At 40.5% G+C, this 20,832-nt stretch overlaps 1 protein-coding gene across 3 annotated transcripts in view; it reads right to left on the bottom strand.

Annotated features, from left to right (window-relative positions):
* The window catches only part of TINF2 (TERF1 interacting nuclear factor 2), a 767,662-nt gene that overhangs the window by 720,420 nt on the left and 26,410 nt on the right, over positions 1-20,832 (bottom strand). For all 3 annotated transcript variants that reach the window (XM_044058404.1, XM_044058402.1, XM_044058403.1), the window contains exon 2: positions 9,819-10,036. In XM_044058404.1, coding sequence (XP_043914339.1) covers positions 9,819-10,036 — 218 coding nt within the window. The remainder of the gene's footprint in view (positions 1-9,818; positions 10,037-20,832) is intronic.

The raw sequence follows: 20,832 nt of genomic DNA, 5'->3' as shown, positions 1-20,832 counted from the left end.
GTGTGAATACGTTGTGTGAAAGCTTTTTTACATGTGAATCTGACAGTTCATTTAATGCTTATTGTAGGTTAGATACTAGTAATGTTTACACAAAGTTTTTTACCTCAATTTTTATATGAGGTAGTTCATTTTTCTAATATGTTAAATTATGGTACTGAAGAGGTTTAATAATTTTGTTAATAGACAGCATGTTGATTATAACTTGTCCATTACAGAATGGAAAGCTCTTCAAACTCTAAGCAAAATGAAGGATGTAATCTTTAAACCCTCAGACAAAGGGAATAAGCTTGTCATTATGCATTAATACTCAGTATACGGCTAATGTGTACTGAACATTTAGAGGATAAAATTTACGAGATAACTGACACGTTGGCATATAATGAAGCAATTGCCAAGTACGTTGAGTTATTGCACAAGGGTAATGGACTTGGTTATTTCTCTGAAACGGATATTAAGAAGTTTAATATAGATGGATGTAAAATGGCATGTTTTTATTGCCTCCCCAAGATTCATAAAAATTTAAATATAGTGCCTATAGTCTCGGGTTGTGAATATTTTACACAAACTATGCCTTTTTTACATAGTTATTTAGCACCTGTAGTATATACTTTGCCATCTTATATTTGAGATATATTTGATTTTTTGCAAAAGATTAAAGGATATTAAGTGGAACAGTAACATGTAGTTTTTTTTTTTTTTTTTTTTTTTTTACATTAGAGGTTAAAAGCCTCTATACGATCAGCCATAATTTTGGCATGGAGGCTGAGATTTTTTTTTAGGTATATCACCAGTGACAGAATATATAGTAGAACTGGTATATTTCTGTCTTACACAACTGAGTTTAATAATAATCTTTTTAGGAAGACAAAAGGCCCAGCAATGGGGGCTGCTTTTGCCTCCATGTATGCTAATCTAAGCATGGGCCTTTTTGAGAATGAATATATCTATAGGAATAAGTTTTTTGTCAGCATGTTATTAGGTACTACAGGTATACCGATTTCATTTTTATAGCTGAGGGGGGACAGGACTTGGTAACGGAATTTGTTAGTTCTCTACATAACAGACATTGTTTACAATTTGATGGCCTTAATATAGGAACACATATTCCTTTTCTGGATGCAGTCATTGGTATTAGGAATGGTTCTGAACTAATGATGTCAGTGCACAGAAACTTTGATCAAGGTACACAGTTTGTTCATGGTCACAGTTGTCATCCTACACATACTATGGAAGCACTTCCTTATGGTGAGATGCTTAGAATATCTAGGTTGTGCAATAATATCCATGATTTTAAACAAGAATTGGGTAGAACTTTCGACATGTTTGTTAAAATAAAAAAAGAGGCTACAGCAAAAGCCTAATCGAGAAGAGTTGGAAGAAATTATGCAATAATTTTGACAAAAGAAATTGTCAAGCTAGCATATGGTCCTTGGTCCGTTATAAAAATGACAATATTTGGATGCTTTAGTTCAAAAGTTGTAGAACAAATAAAATATTATTGGAAGTACTTGTGTTTTTGAAAAATGTCTCTACATGGCTTGATAGCAGGTTGGGAATCTCCTATAGAAGGGGTAGGAATATACAACATTTTATTTTGAGGGGAAGATTTTGTATCCCGGCTATGAAAATAGACCAGAGGTTAATCAGGGGAACCACTTGCTGTAATAAATGCAAAGCTTGCAAATTTGTAGTAGAACATTTTCCAAGAATTAATATTTCCTTTGAAACTTGGAATAACTTCACTTGTGATACTGATGGTGTTGTTTACGCCCTTACATGCCCTTGCAATTTTATATTGGGGAGACCAAGAGGGCATTCAAAGTGAGACCACTAGAACATGTAAGGGATATTTATAAATAAAAAGGAAGAAAGCCCTATAGCACTACATTTTCAGCAATTTCAGGATAGTTAACGGTGAAGGGTTATAAGGAACTATTTTACAGAAAATAAGTGTCATTTTTGAAATGTAATACTCTGTACCCATATGGGTTAAATGAATTAAATTGGAGAATGCTCATTTAATAGTTTAATTGGTTACAGTATTTGAGGCAAGTTTTGTATGATGCGCTTTACTCCTTGAAGGCTTTTTTTTGGGCAGAGACATTAGAGACCGAGACTTTACAATACACCTGTGTTGGATTCACTGGCTGGTTGCATTTTATATTTTTCGTTTGTGGTGGCAACCTTAATGCCCCCGGTGGGGACTCCACAGAGGAAAGCTGCAGAGGTGGAGGCTGCTCTGGTTGAGTGCGTCCTAACCTCCTTGGTGAGGGGGGGTCTTTCCATGTTGTTTGTAGCAGAACTGGATGCAGTGCGCTATCCATTTGGAGATTGCTTTGCCTTCTGTCCCTGTAGCAAAGATAACCAGCAACTGATCAGACTTTCTGAAGGATTTAGCCCTGTTTAGATTGGATGCGCACAGAGCTCATTTTCCCCCTTGTTCTGGGGATTAGGAAAAAAGGTGGGCAAATGACTGAACTGGTTGAAAGCCACATTGGACACCACCTTGGGCATGAGGGACACCCTATCAGCATGGAAGATGAAGGGTTCCACAGCCATGAGCGCTTGCAGCTCAGAGACTCTTCTGGCTAAAGTGATGGCCAGAAGGAAAGCTGTCTTCCAGGAGAGAAATTTTAGCTCTGCAGAAGAAGCTGGTTCGAAAGGGGAAGGGTGAGCTTTTTCAGCACAGAGTTAAGGTCCCAAGCTGGGGGTGGTGCCCTACTGGGTAGCCCCTCTTAGGACCTGTTTGATCAAAGGGTGTGAGAAGAGGGGCTGCTCAGTGGGAAAATGAGCAGAAATAGGAGAGACATGGATTTTTAAAGAGAAGGAGAGACCACTGTGTAGTAGGTCAGCTAAGTAATCCAGGATGGGGGGGGGGTAGGAGCTGTGGCACATTGGCTCTCAGCTTGGATCCAGGTGCAGAACATTTTCCATTTGCCAGCGCAATACTTTCTAGTGCTAGGGTGTCTGGACTCACGGATAACATCTAGAACTGGTTTACTGAGGATGGCAGATTGGTTCGAGGTTAGGGAGTAAGCCAAGCTGCCAAATTGTGTGTCTGCAATTAGGGATGTATGAATTCCCCTTCCCTCTGATGAGGAGGTTTGGAAACTGGGGAATATGCCATGGAAGCAGTGGGACAGGCTGTGCAGCAAGGGGTAACCAGTGCTGCCGTGGCCAGTCTGGAGCTATAAGAATGGTCCTTTTTTTTCCTTCTTTAATTGGAGCAGTACCCTGGGGATGAGAGGAAGTGGAGGAAAGGCAGAGACCGCTACACTGACCCAGGGGAAGGACAGAGTATCCATTTTCCAAGCCATGCAGAGATGCTCCCTGGTGCAGAATTTGAGCTGATAGTTGGAGTGGGAGGCAAAGAGCTAGACCTTTGGGGTGCCCCATTTCTGAGTTATTAGGGTGAAGGCTCTTGTTGAGTTGCCACTCGTGTGGGTCCAGAAGATTCCTGCTCAACTGGTCTGACAGTTGAGAACAACTGGTAGGAATTGTGCTAACAGGTGAAGTTGCATAGGAGAGGCTGTGTGCCAAAGGGTCATGGCAAGCCTGCATAGAGGGTAGCAAGTCCCTCCCTGCTTGTTGACATACCACATCACAGTGGTAGTCTGTTTTGATCAGGAGGGCCCCTGGAGAAAAAAGGGGCTTGAAGGCTATCAAGGCATGCTGCACAGCAAACATCTCGTTTTGTCTGATGTGCAGATGGGATTTGCTGAGGGCTCCATTGGCCCTGTATGAACCTGCCATCCAGATGGGCACCTCAAGCATAGTCTGAGGAGTCTGTGGTGAGGGTCTGGGCAGCAGGGGGTGGTGAGAAAGGCAGTACCTTGTTGTGGGAGCATGCTGTTACCCACCAAAGAAAATCTTTTCTGAGGCAAGAATTGTAGGTAGAAGAGTTTCCAGGTCCAGGTGTTGACAAAGGCTTTTTAGGTACCAGTGAAGTTTCCTCATAAGCAGTCTGGCATATGGAATGAGTATTACATGCAAGATGCCATGAACCCTGAGCTTTGCAGGATCTTCCTTGCAGAGAGTTGGGGCTTGGTGGCTAGTTGAGAGAAGTAGGTTGTCAGGAAAAATTTGTTTCTCTGGTGTAAGGAATGCCATCAGGAATGCTGTGCCCAGACTTGCTCCCAAGAAGATTATCCTTTGGGTGGGCACATGTTTGGATTTCTTTTCATTCATAGCATACCTTAGGGAGGTTAGCAAGGTCTTTACAAAGGCCAGGTGCTTGAGGAGCTTTTCCTGGCTGTCTGCCTGAATAAGGCAGTTTTGTCTAAGTATGGGTAAATATGACTATTTCTTTGTCAGCAAAAGGCAATGGGTGGAGCCAGACATTTTGTGAAAACTGAAAGCAGTAGATGAGCCAAAGGGAAGCACAGAGAACTGAAAGTGTTGTGAGCCTGCCCTGAAATGGAGATATTTCCTGTATGATTCCTTGACAGGAATGTGGAGGTAGGCCTCTTTTAGATCTAGGGTGGCTAGCCAAGCGTCCTTGGAGAGCACGTGTAGCAGCTGCTGGAGGGTGAGCATTTTGAATTTTGGGATCACCAGGAAGGTGTTTAGAATGGATAGATAAAGAATGGGGCGCCAGGTGCCCTCTTTTCTGAGAACCAGAAAGAGTCTGTTCTGCAGGAACATGCTACTGCCCTGAGAGAGCAGGGAAAGGATTTGCTTTTGAGCCTCTGCCCACTGGTTCGGGGGTAGATCTGGGAACCCCTTTGGGGTTGGAAGGGTGTGGAAGGAAAATCTGTATCCCTGGAACTCTGTTCAGAACCTAGTGGTCATTGGTAATGGTGGCCCAGGTGTTTGTGTGAAAGGAAAGTTTTCCTCCTAGAGGTAAGTGAAGGTGGGCAGAGGGGGTTGGGGAGGAGAGTCATTGAGAGTTCTTACCATAAGGGGGTGGCTTAGAACTCCCCGGGTTTTGAAATGGAAGTCCACTGTTTAGATATCTGCATTCCCTGTGGCTGCCGCCTGGTTCCTCAGGACCTAGACTTGAGTGGCTTACTGGGAGCAGGAAACGACCAGTGCTTGGTGGGACAATGCCTGCTGAAGTTTGGTGGCTGTACCTGCAAGAAATCCTTTTTTCTACCATCTTTAACACCTCTTCTGCCTTCGTGCCAAATAAATAAATCTTTGTGCAAAGGAGCATCAAGCAATTTAGATTTGACATGGTCTGGCAGGGGCTGTTCCTTAAACCATACATGCCTTCTAATGACAGAACCGGTGATTGTTGCCCTGCAAGAAGCTTCTAGAGCGTCAAAGCCACAGTGCAAGGTGTGTTTACTTACTTGACTTGCAGATCTTTAGATTCTGCCCAAGCAGGAAAGGTAGATACTTTTTGTTTAAGGAGTTCCAAGGTATGTTGCTGAAATTTCAGCATATGGAACTGATAATTTAGTGCCCAGATAGCAAGTAGCCGAGGTGTATACTTGACCCCAACTGTCCAGTGCTCAGGAACCCCTATCTGAGGAGGTGGGATTCTTAGCAGAGGTTGCTTTAATCCCTTTAGGTCCTTGAGAAATTACTTCGGGGTCAGCAGTAGGATTTTTGAAAAGAAATTTGTGAGAGTCAGGGACTCTAGTACCAGTCTGGTTGCCTGGGAGCAGGGGGGGGTGGGGGTGTCAGGAGTCAAATTGGATTCCATGAAAACATCAACAACGTCCAGGACTGGGGGGGGGGGGTGGCCAAGGGTCTGTGCTGTGGAAGATCTAGGAATTCCCAGAGTCTCTTTTTTGACTGAGGGTAGTCCTGACCTCTCCCACTGGAGATGCTCCCTTAAGGTATGCAGGGTTTCCCCAAAGGAAAATTCTCATAAGTAGAGGAGGGTTACATGTCTTCATATTCAGGTGCATCAGATTCATCGGACTCTTGTTCAGACAGATCTCTTCCTTTTGGATGGGGTAGTTTGGCTTCTACAGATCAACATAAGGTCTTCCACCATTTTAAGCATTTGAACAAAAACCACCTGGCTCCGTGGTAGGATGAAACAAAAGTCTTTATTAATTATAAAAAAGTTTGCTCAAGGTAACCCAAAAGGTTTTACGTCACAGTAAGCCACCTTAGAAACTTGGTACTTCCTTGTTGTACTGGTAATACAGGTGAACAAATACCAAACGTTTCGAGTGGGTTTTCAAAAAGCTTATATAAAACTAGCTAGTGTATTTACACACTGTGTATAAATCCATCAAGTCAAAGTACACTCAGCCACAAAAAGGCCTCTTAAAAACACCAAGAACAGCTGTACACATATAAAAGCCAAACAATGTAAAAAGCTGGTGTATTTAAATAGTTCAGTACCTTTTCCTTGAGTAATGCCAAGTTGAAGCACAGTCTGCTTACACCAGAAATGCACCACCGTAACAAGAACCACCAAAAAAATTTTTGGTCAAGTGGTTCTCTTAAACAAATGTTTAAAACAAATGTTTAAAAATGTCAAAGTCCAAACCCACACGAAGTTCTTCAAGCAAAGTAAATTTAATAGGGGAAGGTTAGGTTAATTCAAGTAAATACCAGTTAGCATTTACTTTTACATACACTCCTATAGCATAGCAAGTGACATACAAAGAGTGGTGAGTAAATGTTGGTACTACCTTTCTTTAAATAAGGAGATTTTTGACAAAATTGGGGAATACCCCTGTATTAGTTTCAGGAAAGGAAAAAACAAACAACTTTTGGAAAAAAGGAACTAGGACTACAATAACAAAGGACCGGGAGGCACATGTAGGTGTGGTAGCTGTAACCAATGCAAGTACATATAGTTACTCGGAACTATTTTAAAATCAGGAGTGAGACATTTTTCACTAGGGGGTACATACAACTGGAATACTAAAAGTGTGGTCTACCTTGCAGAATGCCAATGTTGCCAAGCATCTATGCGGGCAAAACAGACCGTAGGTTGCGGGACCGGATATATGAACACATATACGCCATTAGTAAAAAGAACACTAATAATGCACTGGCACAACATTGTGAACGAAGGGCAGGCCACTTTAAATTCAGAATTATTTCACAGGTTGCAAGTACTATGGGGAACAAAAAATGGAACTGATGTATGCTTAATAAAACTTTTGTTAGAAAAAAGTGAATTAAAACTGGCAACTTAGTTTAAATGCGCACCAGGAACCTGGCTTAAATGATAGTTGCAGTATAGCTTGAATACTAAAAACTAAAAGTTTATATAGATAATGGGGCACACTTATATACATGTTTACTTTTGGAGCCTCCATTAATTATTCACTATGTGACAACAAAGGGACTGAACACAGAGTACAGTTTTCCCATTTATATTCGTTAATAAAGTTGAGTGTATACATGTACACCCAAGTTAAACTATTCTGCTTAGTTTTGCAGATTCCAATAAGACTGTTTTTTTTACAGTGGACTTTCTACACAACTTTGGGATTTTGCATTTCATACTATAATAGGTTTTGTAACACTGGACTTTGTTTTATAGGTACAGCTAAACAAAGATAGAGAATGAATGTTTGGTACTATTGGTGGGAATACAACTTTGTAAATTAATTTCTGACTCGCATTAACATGGTCTAGTGTAACCTAAGGGTACAGACTTTAATATTTGAGATACTGTTGTGAATTTCATGTACTACAACTTTAAATTTACTAGGTGCATTAAATAATTGCCAGCCCTTATAGGTTAAGTAACCAAAAAGGAGCTCTTTTTTAAACTGTGACAAATCATTAAAAACTTGTCTGAGGAAGTTCAGTTACTGAAGTGAACGAAAAGCGCTTTACAAGTACTTTCTTCTGTTTGGTTTCATCTACCTGTTGGTTTCTACAACGTGAAAGAAGTTCTACAACTTAAAGAAACATCTTTGCTGGAATAACTTTTGAAAAGCAACTTGCCTCTTTGAATTTGCTACCATGTGGCTGGTTTGACTAAATGTGGATGCTTTTTCAGTCACTCCATTGGAATTTTCATGGCAGTGTGCTGACAGTTTACACTTGGGGTGAGAAATATACTTTTCTTTTTACCAGCGATTTTGCTTTAAGAACTTCAAGTGTGACAAGTACTTTTTTCTGTTTGGTTTAATCTACCTGTTGGTTTCTATAACGTGAAAGAAGTTCTACAATTTAAAGAAGCACCTTTGCTGGACTAACTTATGAAAAGCAACTTGCCTCAATTTGCTACCATGTGGCTGGTTTGACTGTCTGATTCAATGTGGATGCTTTTTCAGTCACTCCATTGGAACTTTTACGGCAGTGTGCTGACAGTTTACACTTGGGGTGAGAAATAGACTTTTCTTTTTACCAACGGGTGGGGGGGCTAAGGCCACATTATGCTGCTGTGGCAAAACTGTTGGGAGTTGACCTGACTTTACCTGACAGCAATTAAAACAGAGTAAACCAGACTGTCAGCTGTCCTTTCAAGAAGGGAAGAAGGCTATGCATTGACAAGAAACTTGGTCAGATATCACCTCATACATGCTTACTCAGATTTGAAACAACCCTGGTACCATATAAAATCTTCAAAAAGCATCTTATGTCTGTTTGGTGAAGATTCCGGCATGCTAAACACATACCTGCTAACCACCTCAAAAAGAATGGTTCTGAGATGCCAACCAGGTGAGAGGAAACAGAAGGCTCAAAGAGAAATCCAGTGAAAACCATCTGCACTCAACTGCAGTTCAAATTGTCCTACTAACTGTGCATTTCCTTTGGAGACATTCCTAAGAAATGTACCACCTCCGAGGAATGTCTCAAAAATGTAGTACAAAGGCTAATCAAAGCACAATGTCAGGTCAATTCAAATTCCTACCCAACAGTCAACCTGAATAAAGATCTGGCTAGGTTATCATTATGGCAATTCGAGCAGAATTAGGGTTGGGTCAGAGGCAGACACACACCACACACACTAAATACTGCAGCATCTTCTGATAACTAAGAATATGTGGGGTTAGGGCACATCCAAAAATCACCACCTGAGGCTACCTAGATAATATACTCCATCCTTAGACCCCCCCCTCCTACCTCCCCATACACAGAGGGACGAACAAACTGAAACTGTCATCCTGCTTGCCTGCCACTGGGGTACAAATGGGCAAGGAGGAAAGGATAAATGGTTGACAGGCACACAGAAAACCATATTTAAAATGGTGGACTACACAACAGCAATGCACTCTCCACCGCTTAACTGCGCACATTTACACAGCAGGTATCACACACCGTCATGGGCAGTACCTCAATTAGGTTCCCAAGTAGGAAATAAAAAGGATAAATGCAGCAAAGCAAAGGCCTTAGAAAGAGGCCAGGAAAACAACCTAGCGAAAGATTTTACAAAGTGAAAAAGATCTGCAGTTATCCTCTTCAAAAGTCACCCTGGGAATTATGCACATTTTCTACAATAAAACGGCCAGTGTTTCTGAACTCACCAGCCCATGTTAATAAAGTCGCAAAACAAACAAATGGGCGGTTCTCTCTACATTGCAACCCATGAGTGTGCCTATATACTTCAGACTAATCCAGGATGAGGTTGCTCACACTGAAAATCCTGCCTGTAAATAAAGGAGTGTCAAAGAAATGCGCAAATGGAATGCTCCCATTTGGACATTTTACAAAGTCAAGATACTCATGCCAGTGCTGTACACCCAGTAAAATTTAAGGTGCAGAAAAAAAAAATAAAAAAAACACCAAAACAAAGCTTTTTGTCCATTAAAAATCCTATGCAGTTTACTTAAGGTTCAGATGCCCAGTTTACACAATACATTTTACTGACAGTCATGCTCACTTCACCCATTTTAACTACAAAACAGGTCTTGCACTTTTAGTTTCCTAAATGCAGTCTGCATACTTACCTTTGCTTTTAGTCCCATGCTCAATTTGGCATAGTGCCGAAAGGAAACTAGATCTGGTGCAGAATCATTAATAGCCTCAACAAATTCCACAGCTTTGCTGTAGTGATGGGTCTGTCGTTTCTGCACTGTGTGCCAGACAGCAGCTGCCGCAAGATGAAGAGGAGGAAAGAGAAACTCCAACAGCTCGGCATTCAGACACCTACCACCAGGCACCGGTTCTGAAATATGGAAGGAGACATGGTTAAAGCAATCACAGCTGACCTAAAAGAAAGTCCTTCTACACTATGCATAATAAAGTAAATAACACAAACTCTAATAGTACAAGTGCATTTCTATAAAATGCAGATGTAAAATACAGGAACTTGTATTTCCATAAATATTAACTACTACACATTTAAATTTCCCACTATAGCGTATCCCAACTTAAACTGCAAAGTAGTACAAGCATGTTTCTATACAATCCCGATAGAAAACAGACAGCATTCATTTCAATAAATATTTAAACTATTTATAGATACTACATGCTACCCCAATTTAACAAATACACACCCTACTACTAAACGAAGGCTACAACCAAAATGCCCAGCAGCAATACAACCAAAATGCCCAGCAGCAATACAATGTAATCTGTACTCGTCTTACCAATTTGCCAGCATTTAACGCAGATATACATTTCAGTTATTCATCAGGTACACCAGCTTAACAGGTACTAAACATAGTTCCAATCTTCTTATGAAGCACAAAACTTGATGAGAGAAAACAATTTAAAATAGTAAGCAAGGGGCCAGTAAGACAGGAAAAAAGGAACTTTTATGGTAAAGTTAAGAACCACCATGCATGAGATATACAGAGAAGATGACCGCCTTTAAAAAAGCAGCCACTCCATCAGAACAGAGGAGGCACCATCCAGCCATGCAGTGCTGTAGTAGTGTGAAGCTTCAACCATCCAACAGTTACAGATTACAGAGCTTTGAAATTACGGTGCCAACAATGTGCATTACTCAGACAACCAAACACCTGCATGGTCTGCACCCATGCCTCAACTGTCCAGATTTTTGTCACATTTGTTTGGTCTGTTCAACTTAAAATTTGTGTTTTTTAGGCGAAGAATTGAGGCTTGAAGTCACTCAAAAACGACGGACATTTGGGTTTCAGACATTATACCTTTCAGAAAACGCCAACACAAACTTAAAACCTGTTATTCTAGTGACTTTCTAAGAGCAATATTTAAGTTTGCCCCTATTTTTGAGCCTTTGCCGCCCCCCCCCCCCCCATCATGTTGGTGCAAGAAATCTGGACAAAGCCTAAGAGGTGGAGAGTTCAGGCTGAACCATAACACTTAAAAAACACACCACAATCAAAAACCTCATACACATTTGGATTTCTGCATCTTTAAACAGGATGGCAGGTACATATTACCATCTCTACATGCATACCTAGGGAAAATATTTTAGCAGTTCACAAATTTAGCTCACAATTATAGAATCTGTTAATCATTTTACAGGCACGAGTGGATGCAACATTAAAGCAGAAACCAAATGGCATGTTTTCTCATGTAAGTGAACACTACACTTTCACCAGCCTTGCTACTGTCCCAGATTATTGTAGCCTACTGTTACCTGTACAGTAGCATTACATAATCAAAGGGGAGGGGGGCAGTAGATACTCAAACAACGGAGCAGGAGCTTGGATACTGTAGGGACTATGCAGTGGATCATGGCAGTGAGACAGACATCAGTTGGGCCATCACGAGGACAGGGAAGCAGCTTGGCTCCCAGCAGTTGCAAAACTTGTAGAGAACTCACTCACAAGAGAGGAAGTTAATGTGCACACACTGAATAGTGGAGAGCATCTTAGCTGGGAGACTGTTCCAGCACGGTAGCCAACAGCAACCTGCCAAGGGGTTGGTGGAGATCAAAAGCAGACTAGTCTGCTCCTTCACACCTCGCTCATCCCTTTACCAGGAATGAATAGACCCAGAGGGCTCTTACTCCAATGCAGGGACAAAGGGGTCGTTGACATATCTTGCAAACCCACAAAACACATGGAGTCATAGCAGCATAAAAACTACAAATGAAAAATTCAGGACATCTTTAAAACTCTAGAGCCAGATTCTGCCCATCCCAATCAGATCTTTGCTAGTGGAAGAACTGCAATCTAAGTCCAGCCTTCAGGTCTTCCATTCTACTATACATATAAACTGGATAAACCAACCTTTCTAATCCATCACAAGTATGGCACTTCAGGTTTCAGTAAAGGCATTGTGCTTTTATGACTGAGCACTGCCTTTTCCATTTTATTTGTGTTCTTTCTTTATTAACTCAGAACGGCACTAACACAAATAAATGTTCTCTCCCCATCTACAAAAAGTCAGTAACAGCACATGCTCTCTCCCAAAAGGGCTCATTTTTTTCATTCAAGATCCAATACCTGCTGCTTACTACTCAGGGTCTCAAGGGACCCAGAGCCTATCCTGGCTAGGGAAAAAAAAAAAAACACACGAAACAATTCTAGATAGGATACCAGTCAACCATGATATACCCAATGACTTCATGGGGGCACCTCCCCATTCTAACACTGGAAGTGCAATCACAAAATCCGTCTTTCACTACAAGAAAACATACTGCTGCCATGTCAATATCCCAAGGCATACCACAAAAGAAACAAAAGCAGAACATATTAATATTTTTGAAGTCCCTCCCTCACCCCTATGTTGGAGGGCTCCTACCAGTGTACTACTTCGGAGGACTCAACCATGGAGAAGAGGGATCAGTACACCTAAAATTAATCACTCCCATTACTCCAAAATTATAGCTCCTAGGCACAAGGTAAAACACTTAGGTTCATAGGTAGGTACTAGGCTACTAGCCAAACGGCACCCTGGCTTTTGCCACCCAAGAAAATTATTTTCCTGTGCCCCCTGTCAAGCAGAGCCACAGAAGTGATCCCTGGGTGAATTTCCCATCTCCCATCCAATCACGATTTTTCTTGAGTGCTAATGAGGAGCTTTTTTGATATAGATAGGCAGTTTGTTCCAGAGTATGGGAAGTCTCTGGGACAGGAATCTATCCCTCCAGCATGTTCGAATTTATTATGGTGACAAGGTTTAGGCCCCTAGAGCATGTAGCTTGGAGGGATTGGCATTTCTTTAAGTGGAGCATGTCCAACAGCTCTGGGTTTGACATAGCTTTGTATGTTAGGCTGAGATCGCCTCTGAGTAGGCGATATGCGACAGAGTAAAGCTGGAGTTTGAGACGTCTGCGTAGGGCATCTGTATGAGGCCGTAATCCTCTGAGGTATTTGTGGCCTTTTCCAGTTTTTGTAGAGGTCTTCTGAGGTACATACCAAAAGGGGCATTGTACTCTATAATGGGTCTAATGAGTGATCAGTAAAGGGGAACAATGACCTCTTTTCCTGGATGATAAACTTTTGTGATGAGGTGTGCCATGTATAAGGATTTCCCCGACTACTGTGGCGATATGATTATTAAAGGAGACTACTGTCCACCTGTGTCCCAAGGCCTCTTATCACACTTGGGTGTTAAGTAGCCTACCGCCTATGTGGTAGTTCATGGGTACAGAGTTTTTTTCCAAAAGGGATGACGATGCACCTTTTGGCATTGAGCTTGAGGCCATGGCTTTGACACCAGGCATCAGTCTCAGTAAGGCCCTTTCATAGGATGTCCACATAGTTAGGAGTTATTACGGCTATTAGTTTGCAGTCATCTGCAAACTTTGTTAGTCTGTACTTCAGAGACGTAGATAAATAGGCGAGGACTTGGGAGTGAATCCCTGTGGTACTCCACTTGTCACTGGTCTGAAGTTGGATTTAGAGTTTTCTACTTTCACAGTGTGGGTTCAGTCAGTGAGCCAAGTTGGCAACCCATCTTGTGACATAGGGGATTTATCTATAATTCCTGAGTGGGGGATGGTGTAGAAAGCCTTGGCAAGATCTAGATAGACTGTGTGAACCACCTTACCCCTCGACAGCTTTGGTGACCGCTTCAAAGAAGTCTAACAGGTTTAGGAGACATGATTGACCTTTTACAAACCAGAACTGGGTAGGGTCCAGAGTTTGGACTTAAGACTCCAAGCTTCCTCACGAAACAGACCTTCAGTTTGCCCCACTTTCAAAAAGTTTTCATACTTGACAGGAAACCAAAACTATAAGGCATCATTTAAAAAAAAATGACAGATTAAATGGCAATTTAAATGGAATTCAAAGGCTGTATATGCTCACACCTACCTATGGGCAAGTTAAAGGATTATCAATTCACCTAACAGAAGAAAAAAAGCAGATAAAAAAAAAAAAAAAAAAAGTAAACAATGCAGAAACCAAGATGCACAACCAAGACCTTGTAAGGGATCAGTGCCAATTACTAGGTTATTGCAAATTCCAAAGCCACTGATTCTAGTTGTAACTGCATGCTTTTAAGGACAGTAAATATACACCAACACATTAAATATTTCTTTTGAGGAGGAAAAGCAACAAATCCAAGGCATCACAAACCTTTGTTTGACAAATTGAGGATTTGAGGCTTGGTTCTGTCACAATTCAGTGTTAGGTGGCAAAAGGAAAGCTCTAAGGTTACAAAAAACAGCTACACAGTGCATGTTTGAGACAAAGAATATATAGCTTCAAGTGGTAATAAAACTGACTGATAAATTTAAGAATGACATCAGTACAGAATCTGAAGCTCTGAAGACATTAGTTCCGAAGATGGAATTATAATACAAGATTATGGAAAACAGACAATGATCTAATACAGGAACACGAGGAAGAACAAAGGGCAAGGGCACTGCACTATTTGTTCTAACTTTTTAGTTTCTATTATAAGCAATTGTCAACTAGAACCTAGTCAGCATAGAACACCACAAGACACTTGAGACTCATCCATTCCAGAATAAAATGAACCTTTTGCTTCCCCTTAAAAAGGCTGAGCGAGAGAGATTAACAGTATGCTCCAAAACATCCAGTATGCTCTAAAACATCCAGTACATCTGCATTATTCCATAGTTCAACTACCATGGATATGATTATGGCCATTTAGGAGAAAACCATAGTGGCTACATAGGATTACTTGCTCAATTGTTTCTTGCCAACAGGGTGGAGGAGAACTGATCAAAAGAACAGTCCGCCAGTAAGTGCAAGCAGGTGGAGGTGGGGGACGAAGTCAACAGATCAGCATTAGAGAGTTAACTCGTCCCTTCAGTACTGAGAATTACAAACTTGTCCCTTCAGTACTGAGAATTACAAACAGGGCAACATGACTGCTTTAACAAAAAAATTACAACCCATCAATTGCAAACAATTAATAGTTAGACATTTGAGCACGGTTTGTTTTGGAAGATGAAAGATTTAAAGGCAGAAAGGCAAGCAGTTAAGTAATAAAAAGTCTGAAATGACTGGAAGTGAACAAGAGACAGCAGTTTCCCTAGCAGGCTTAATACAGGAATATATTTAATAGAACAGCTTACATTTAAAATATAGCCAGTGGACTTTATGGCTGAAAGATAATGTTTTCTGAAAGCATACAAGCTGTTTCACACCTGAGCGGGGATAAGAAAAAAAACACAAGTGGGAGCACAGTCTGTAACATGGAATTTAGCATGGGTAACTTTTCAATTTTAGGTTATATAATGCTATTAGATGCAGCTGCCGATTTCGGTAATTGTTCCTATCTGGTGGGTAAACCATGTTTTTAAGATGTATATAGAATAAACACATGTTTTGAAGATGTACATAGAATAAACACACAAACTAAGTTAACAGGTTATGGGGTCTTGTGAAAATGTATTTAGCTTTATGTTGGAGTGTTTTTCATTAAATAAAATAAAAAAGCACAAAACTTCGATGCAAGTCCAACAGTCACCTTATAAACAATGCTCAGTGCAAGGCTTTTCCGAAGAAAGTTGGACAACTACACCAGTTTCCAGAAAGGCTGTACAAAGTGCTTTTGTTCCTTTATTCCACCATAAAAAACAGAACTTCTTCAGATACAAACACACAATTTCCTCAATTTTAAGCCAAACAGCAATCATGTGACATGTTCTTAAAAATACACACCATTATTTTCCTTCTTCTAAAAACCTAAGCATCTGTAACTGGCCCCATATACATTTGCTAGACATAAAAATGTCTGTTGAACAATCCCCGCTAAAAGTCCTACCTAGACATCTCAAAATAAATATATCCTCACTAAAACCTTTCAATTTTTATAACCTACACAAACCAATATGTTCCAATTTTAATAACTTGTGTAAAAATGTACCTTTTTGTAAGTACTCCTTTATGTTATTCGACCATTTTCCTATTCTTTAGTCTATATTTTAATCTTGATTTCTTCCACCCTTAAAATTCAGAAGACAACTAATTGAAATCCTGTTAAGGCCTGGCGGGTTACTTGCATTTAGCAATACCTGACAAAACATTTCCCTATATTCAACAAAGTTGGATACATTTTCCACCGCTCTCGTCTTTTAACCTTTTCCAGCGCACAAAACTTTTAAAATCTCTACACACAGTACTATGTCTATAGAATGCATTGGCCTCATCCAGTCTCCTGATAGCGTAATTATGCTGATGCACCCTCTCAACTCTTTCCATTTTTCCTACATAGTAGGCATTCCATGTCTGACAAAGCCACATAAACGACCCCCTTTGTCTGGCAGTTGTACAACCCTTCAACACCAATCACCCTATGGTATCCTGTAATACTAATATTGGTGGTCTCATACATAAACCTACACTCCCTGCAATTACCACATTTACTCATCCTGCCTAAACACATCCTTCCATCCTTCTCCTGGTTCCTCTCAAATAATGATTTTAAGTTACCTTTCCTATACACAATTTTGAGGTTAGGACCCACCTTATCTATCAAGCCAAAAGCTCCAAACACCCCACCCCAATTCTTTTCCATTATTCTCCAAATCTCGGCTGAATACATATGTCATAACACAACAGAGAGTCTATTTTAGACCCATTTTCCTTCATCTGCACCCCAGTTTTCATCAATGGGATATACCACTCAACCCTTCTACTTATTGCATATTCTTCCTGTCCATTTAAGAAGGTGCCCAGGGTACCCTCTATTTGCTAGTAAATCCTTCAAGGCTCCCAACTCCTCCAAATCTAGAAATCCTGATCTGTCCTTTTATCAGATTTTTCTTCTGCCAAAATAGGTGCTCACTCTGAAAATGTAAAAAAACTATTTAAAAAGGTTGGCTTCCTATATATTTTTGACGCAAGGCAACCTTCAAAAGTTTTTTTTTTTATATAAAAGTGTACATCCAAATAATTAACCTCCTCTTTTCCTATTGAGTATGTAAATTTAAAATCTGTTGTGGAATTTATGTATTTGCTAAATTCCACCTCTGTTTCCATACCTTCCCAGAGCAGTAGGATGTCATCTAAGAACCTACAATATCCAAATAGGTACTTCTTAAACCTAGATCTTAACACAGTCTCCTAGTACCAAAGCACTATATTTGCAAACACTGGTGCTACAATAGTACCCATCGCCACATCTTGGGCTTGTTTGTAATACTCTCCCTGCAACCACACAAAGTCATTTAATACCAACTCCAACATGGTCAACTCATATATTGTGTCACTGGAAAACCTAGTACCCTCTCTAAGAGCATTTTGAAACATTTCCATCCCCTCCTCATGTGGAATACTCAAATATAAATCCTTCACATCAATACTAATAAACTGCTCTCTATACTCACTTGTTGCTAAACTTTTTAGAATGTGCCAAGAGTCCTTAAGCACATGGTCCTTGCCTTCAAAAAAGTTTTTTTTTGATGAAAATGCACCATATTAGCCAGAGGTTCAGTCTTACTTCCTCTCCCCACCACAACTGGCCACATCTGGGGGTCTTCCAAAGACTTGCAAATTTTTGGGATCCCAAAAAAAAAAAAAAAGGCACCCTAGGATACCTTACCTTCAAAAACTTAATTTCCTCTTCACTAAAGCTATGTTCCTGGAGCAATTACTCTAGGATCATATCCAGCCTACTATTGAAAATATTTATTTCATTTAGGGAGGCTCCACTAAAGAATATACTGTTGTTCAAATAACTTCTTACTAGTACAGTCATGTTGCCCCATAATCATAACCCCTCCCCCTTACCCGCTTTCATAATCCTCACTTGGTTATTCATCAATTCCCTCAGTGCATTGCGTTCTTCCTTAATCTAATAATCTAGTACAGTTGTCCAGCAAATTCCCCAATTTCCATTTCTGTTAATTTCGCAAAAAAGTGCCACTGAAAGAAGCAAAAGGGGGTTAAAGGTACTCCTCCTTACCATAGAAGTTCTATTAGCTTCATTCCCCATCTCCCTTTTCCAATAACAAGTTTAAGTTGACAGTTCTAGCAAACAATTTCACATCCGAAATTGTTTCCACCCCACGGTTTTGTCCTCTGGGTACAAATGTAAACCCCTTAGATAGAAATTCACAATGATATGCGTTCAGCTTTTCACGAGTATAGTTATAAATTTTTAATCCTTAGAATTCACTAAATTACTCTGTCCCACCATCCAACATATTAACACTAAAAATCAGTTTGAACTAGGTTGCAACTGTTCAACACTCTCATTCAAAAAATTAGGCATGCAGTTTGATAACCCATTATCATTCTCAGATAGTTGTTCCAAAGTATTTATATGTTTTTTTACCAGCACATTGTTGACTAAGACTTCACAGTTGTTAACATCGGAACTCTTCATTTTTATCTCGAGACCAAGCTTATTTGTTCCATTATCTCGGTTCTGGGTTTCAGGCGCATTTACAAATTTCCCCACCCCACAAAACTTTCATTACAATTGTGGCCTTCCAACAACATAACATTGTTAAGAAAATCAAACACATTACTTTGCATATTTAAACTGCTGGTAGAGGTTCCAACCTCTTCAAATACTTCTGACTTTGTAACACGTTTCCACTTCCCCCAAACATCCATTACAGTTATTTGTCAGCAATTAGCAAGTTCAAATACACGATTCTGTATTTTTAAATTATTGGTGTACGTTTCATTCCCTTCAAGTACAATCTTTCTATTAGCCAAACATGTAACATTCTGGATGTCAGAAGCATTTTTAAACATTGCACTGTTTTAAATCTTTTTCAGTCACCATGACATTGTCATCACATAGTTCAATTACAACTTTTTTGCTCTGTATATCACCCACACTAGTGCATAGTCAGACAACCAATGTAAAAGGGACCTTTGAGGGTAACAGTCAACAAGGTACTATTCGTACACTGAACACTTGCCGCCGGTGGTATCGTGGGGGGCCTCCTGCCAACCTTCGACCCCCCTGCTGACCTAGATACCCCCCACAGTTCTGGACATTGTTCCTTGGGGTCCACTGACCATTTCTGCTTTTGAATCTTGCTGACCTTCTCAAAGTTTGATGAAAATCCTGGCCTTTAATTAGTATTGCCATTAGTGTCCTTAAACACCTCATTTTCTTCGCCCTCATTCACATTCATGTTCTCCACCTGGGCCTCATCAGAATCCACAAAAGAAACCCTCTCTCTCACATGAGATTTTGGTACCGGATAAGCCCTCTTCCCCAAATAGTTGTCTTAGTCTCTTTTCAGCTTTATTTTTTTAATAATATTCTCATGTTTCACACGAGAAAAAAAAAAAAAAAAAGAAGAGATACCACGATACAGTTCCTTATTACTGCCAAACACCTCATGCTCTGCAACTTCTTTTTGTAAACCAATAATTTATTCCTTCAGCTTAACTGTCGTTCGCTGTCAAGAAATGACTGCATGTACTCCATCCCCATATGGTTAAATAAATCCAACAGCTCTTGATGCAACATGGAACAACTCGCCAAATTATTTGGGAAGTTCCATATTCTCAGCCCTTTCGGAACTAGTCGTACCCTTACAGTCCTCAAAAACATTGTCCAGTTACAAACCCCTACACTTAAGGGTTTTCTCCAATTTGTAGATTTTCTGCATCAAATCCAAAACCGGTTCATCACCATTACGTGCTTCCCTCCTGTGAACAAACAAACTTGGTTCTCTAGTCAACCAACTCATTTGATTTTCAACCTATGGGACAGAGTCCCCAGCTACTAAACACCTGTGAGGCCGTCACAGAAAGACATTGCAGAGCATGGTGAAGCCAAAGGATGCCCTATTCTTGGATAATGATGTCCAACGTATAATGCGAAATGACGGTATGAGAAGAAGCCCAAGTCTCCACAGAGCAGACATCCAATGAAACTCTGGCCCAAAAGGCTGCTGAAGTAGCCATAGATCTGGTGGAATCTGCCTTCACATGACCTGGCAGGGGATAAACCCCTAGCAGAATACACCAGAATTAACACACTTGGAAATCCAACAGGCAATGGTAACCTTAGATATTTGTTTCCAGAAAAAAGGGTTTAGGAGTAGGAAATGAACAGCTGGTCAGACTTGCGAAAGGATTCAGTCCTGTGCAGGTAAAAACGCAACTGTCTGTGGACATCCAACAAGTGCAATTTATATTCTCCCTTGTTTTGAAAATTTGGGAGAAGACTGGGAGATTAAATCACCTGATTAATATTGGACTGCGAAGCTACCTTAGGGAGAAAAGATGGGTTAGTACGCAAGGATACCCTATCCTTATGAAAATTCATACAGGGGTTGACAGACAATACTTGAAGCTCCAAAACCCTCCTGGCAGAAGTAACAGCAACCAAGAAGGCAGTCTTCCAGGACAGAAATTACAGATCCACAATGGCTGCAGGCTCAAAAGGAGACAAACTAGAGCTTGCAGGAATATTCCATGGTGGCATTTGGTCTTTCACCAGGGGGGCGAAAAAGAAAGCTGCCTTTTAGGAAGGCTTTGCGAAGCTTAGAGAATGCCAAGGAAGCCATATCACCTACATGAAAATTAGAAAATCGCTGCAAGTTCTACCTTGACCACAGAAGAACTAGCACCCTGCTGAAAGATCCCTGCCAAAGATTCCAAAAATCGCAGAAAACACGGCAGTGAAGGTATATAG

This window comes from Protopterus annectens, chromosome 16.part0 (assembly GCF_019279795.1).
Source record: "Protopterus annectens isolate FY-2018-M chromosome 16.part0, PAN1.0, whole genome shotgun sequence".
In the NCBI taxonomy this organism is placed as follows: domain Eukaryota; kingdom Metazoa; phylum Chordata; order Ceratodontiformes; family Protopteridae; genus Protopterus; species Protopterus annectens.
This window is presented reverse-complemented; position numbering and strand designations above follow the sequence as displayed.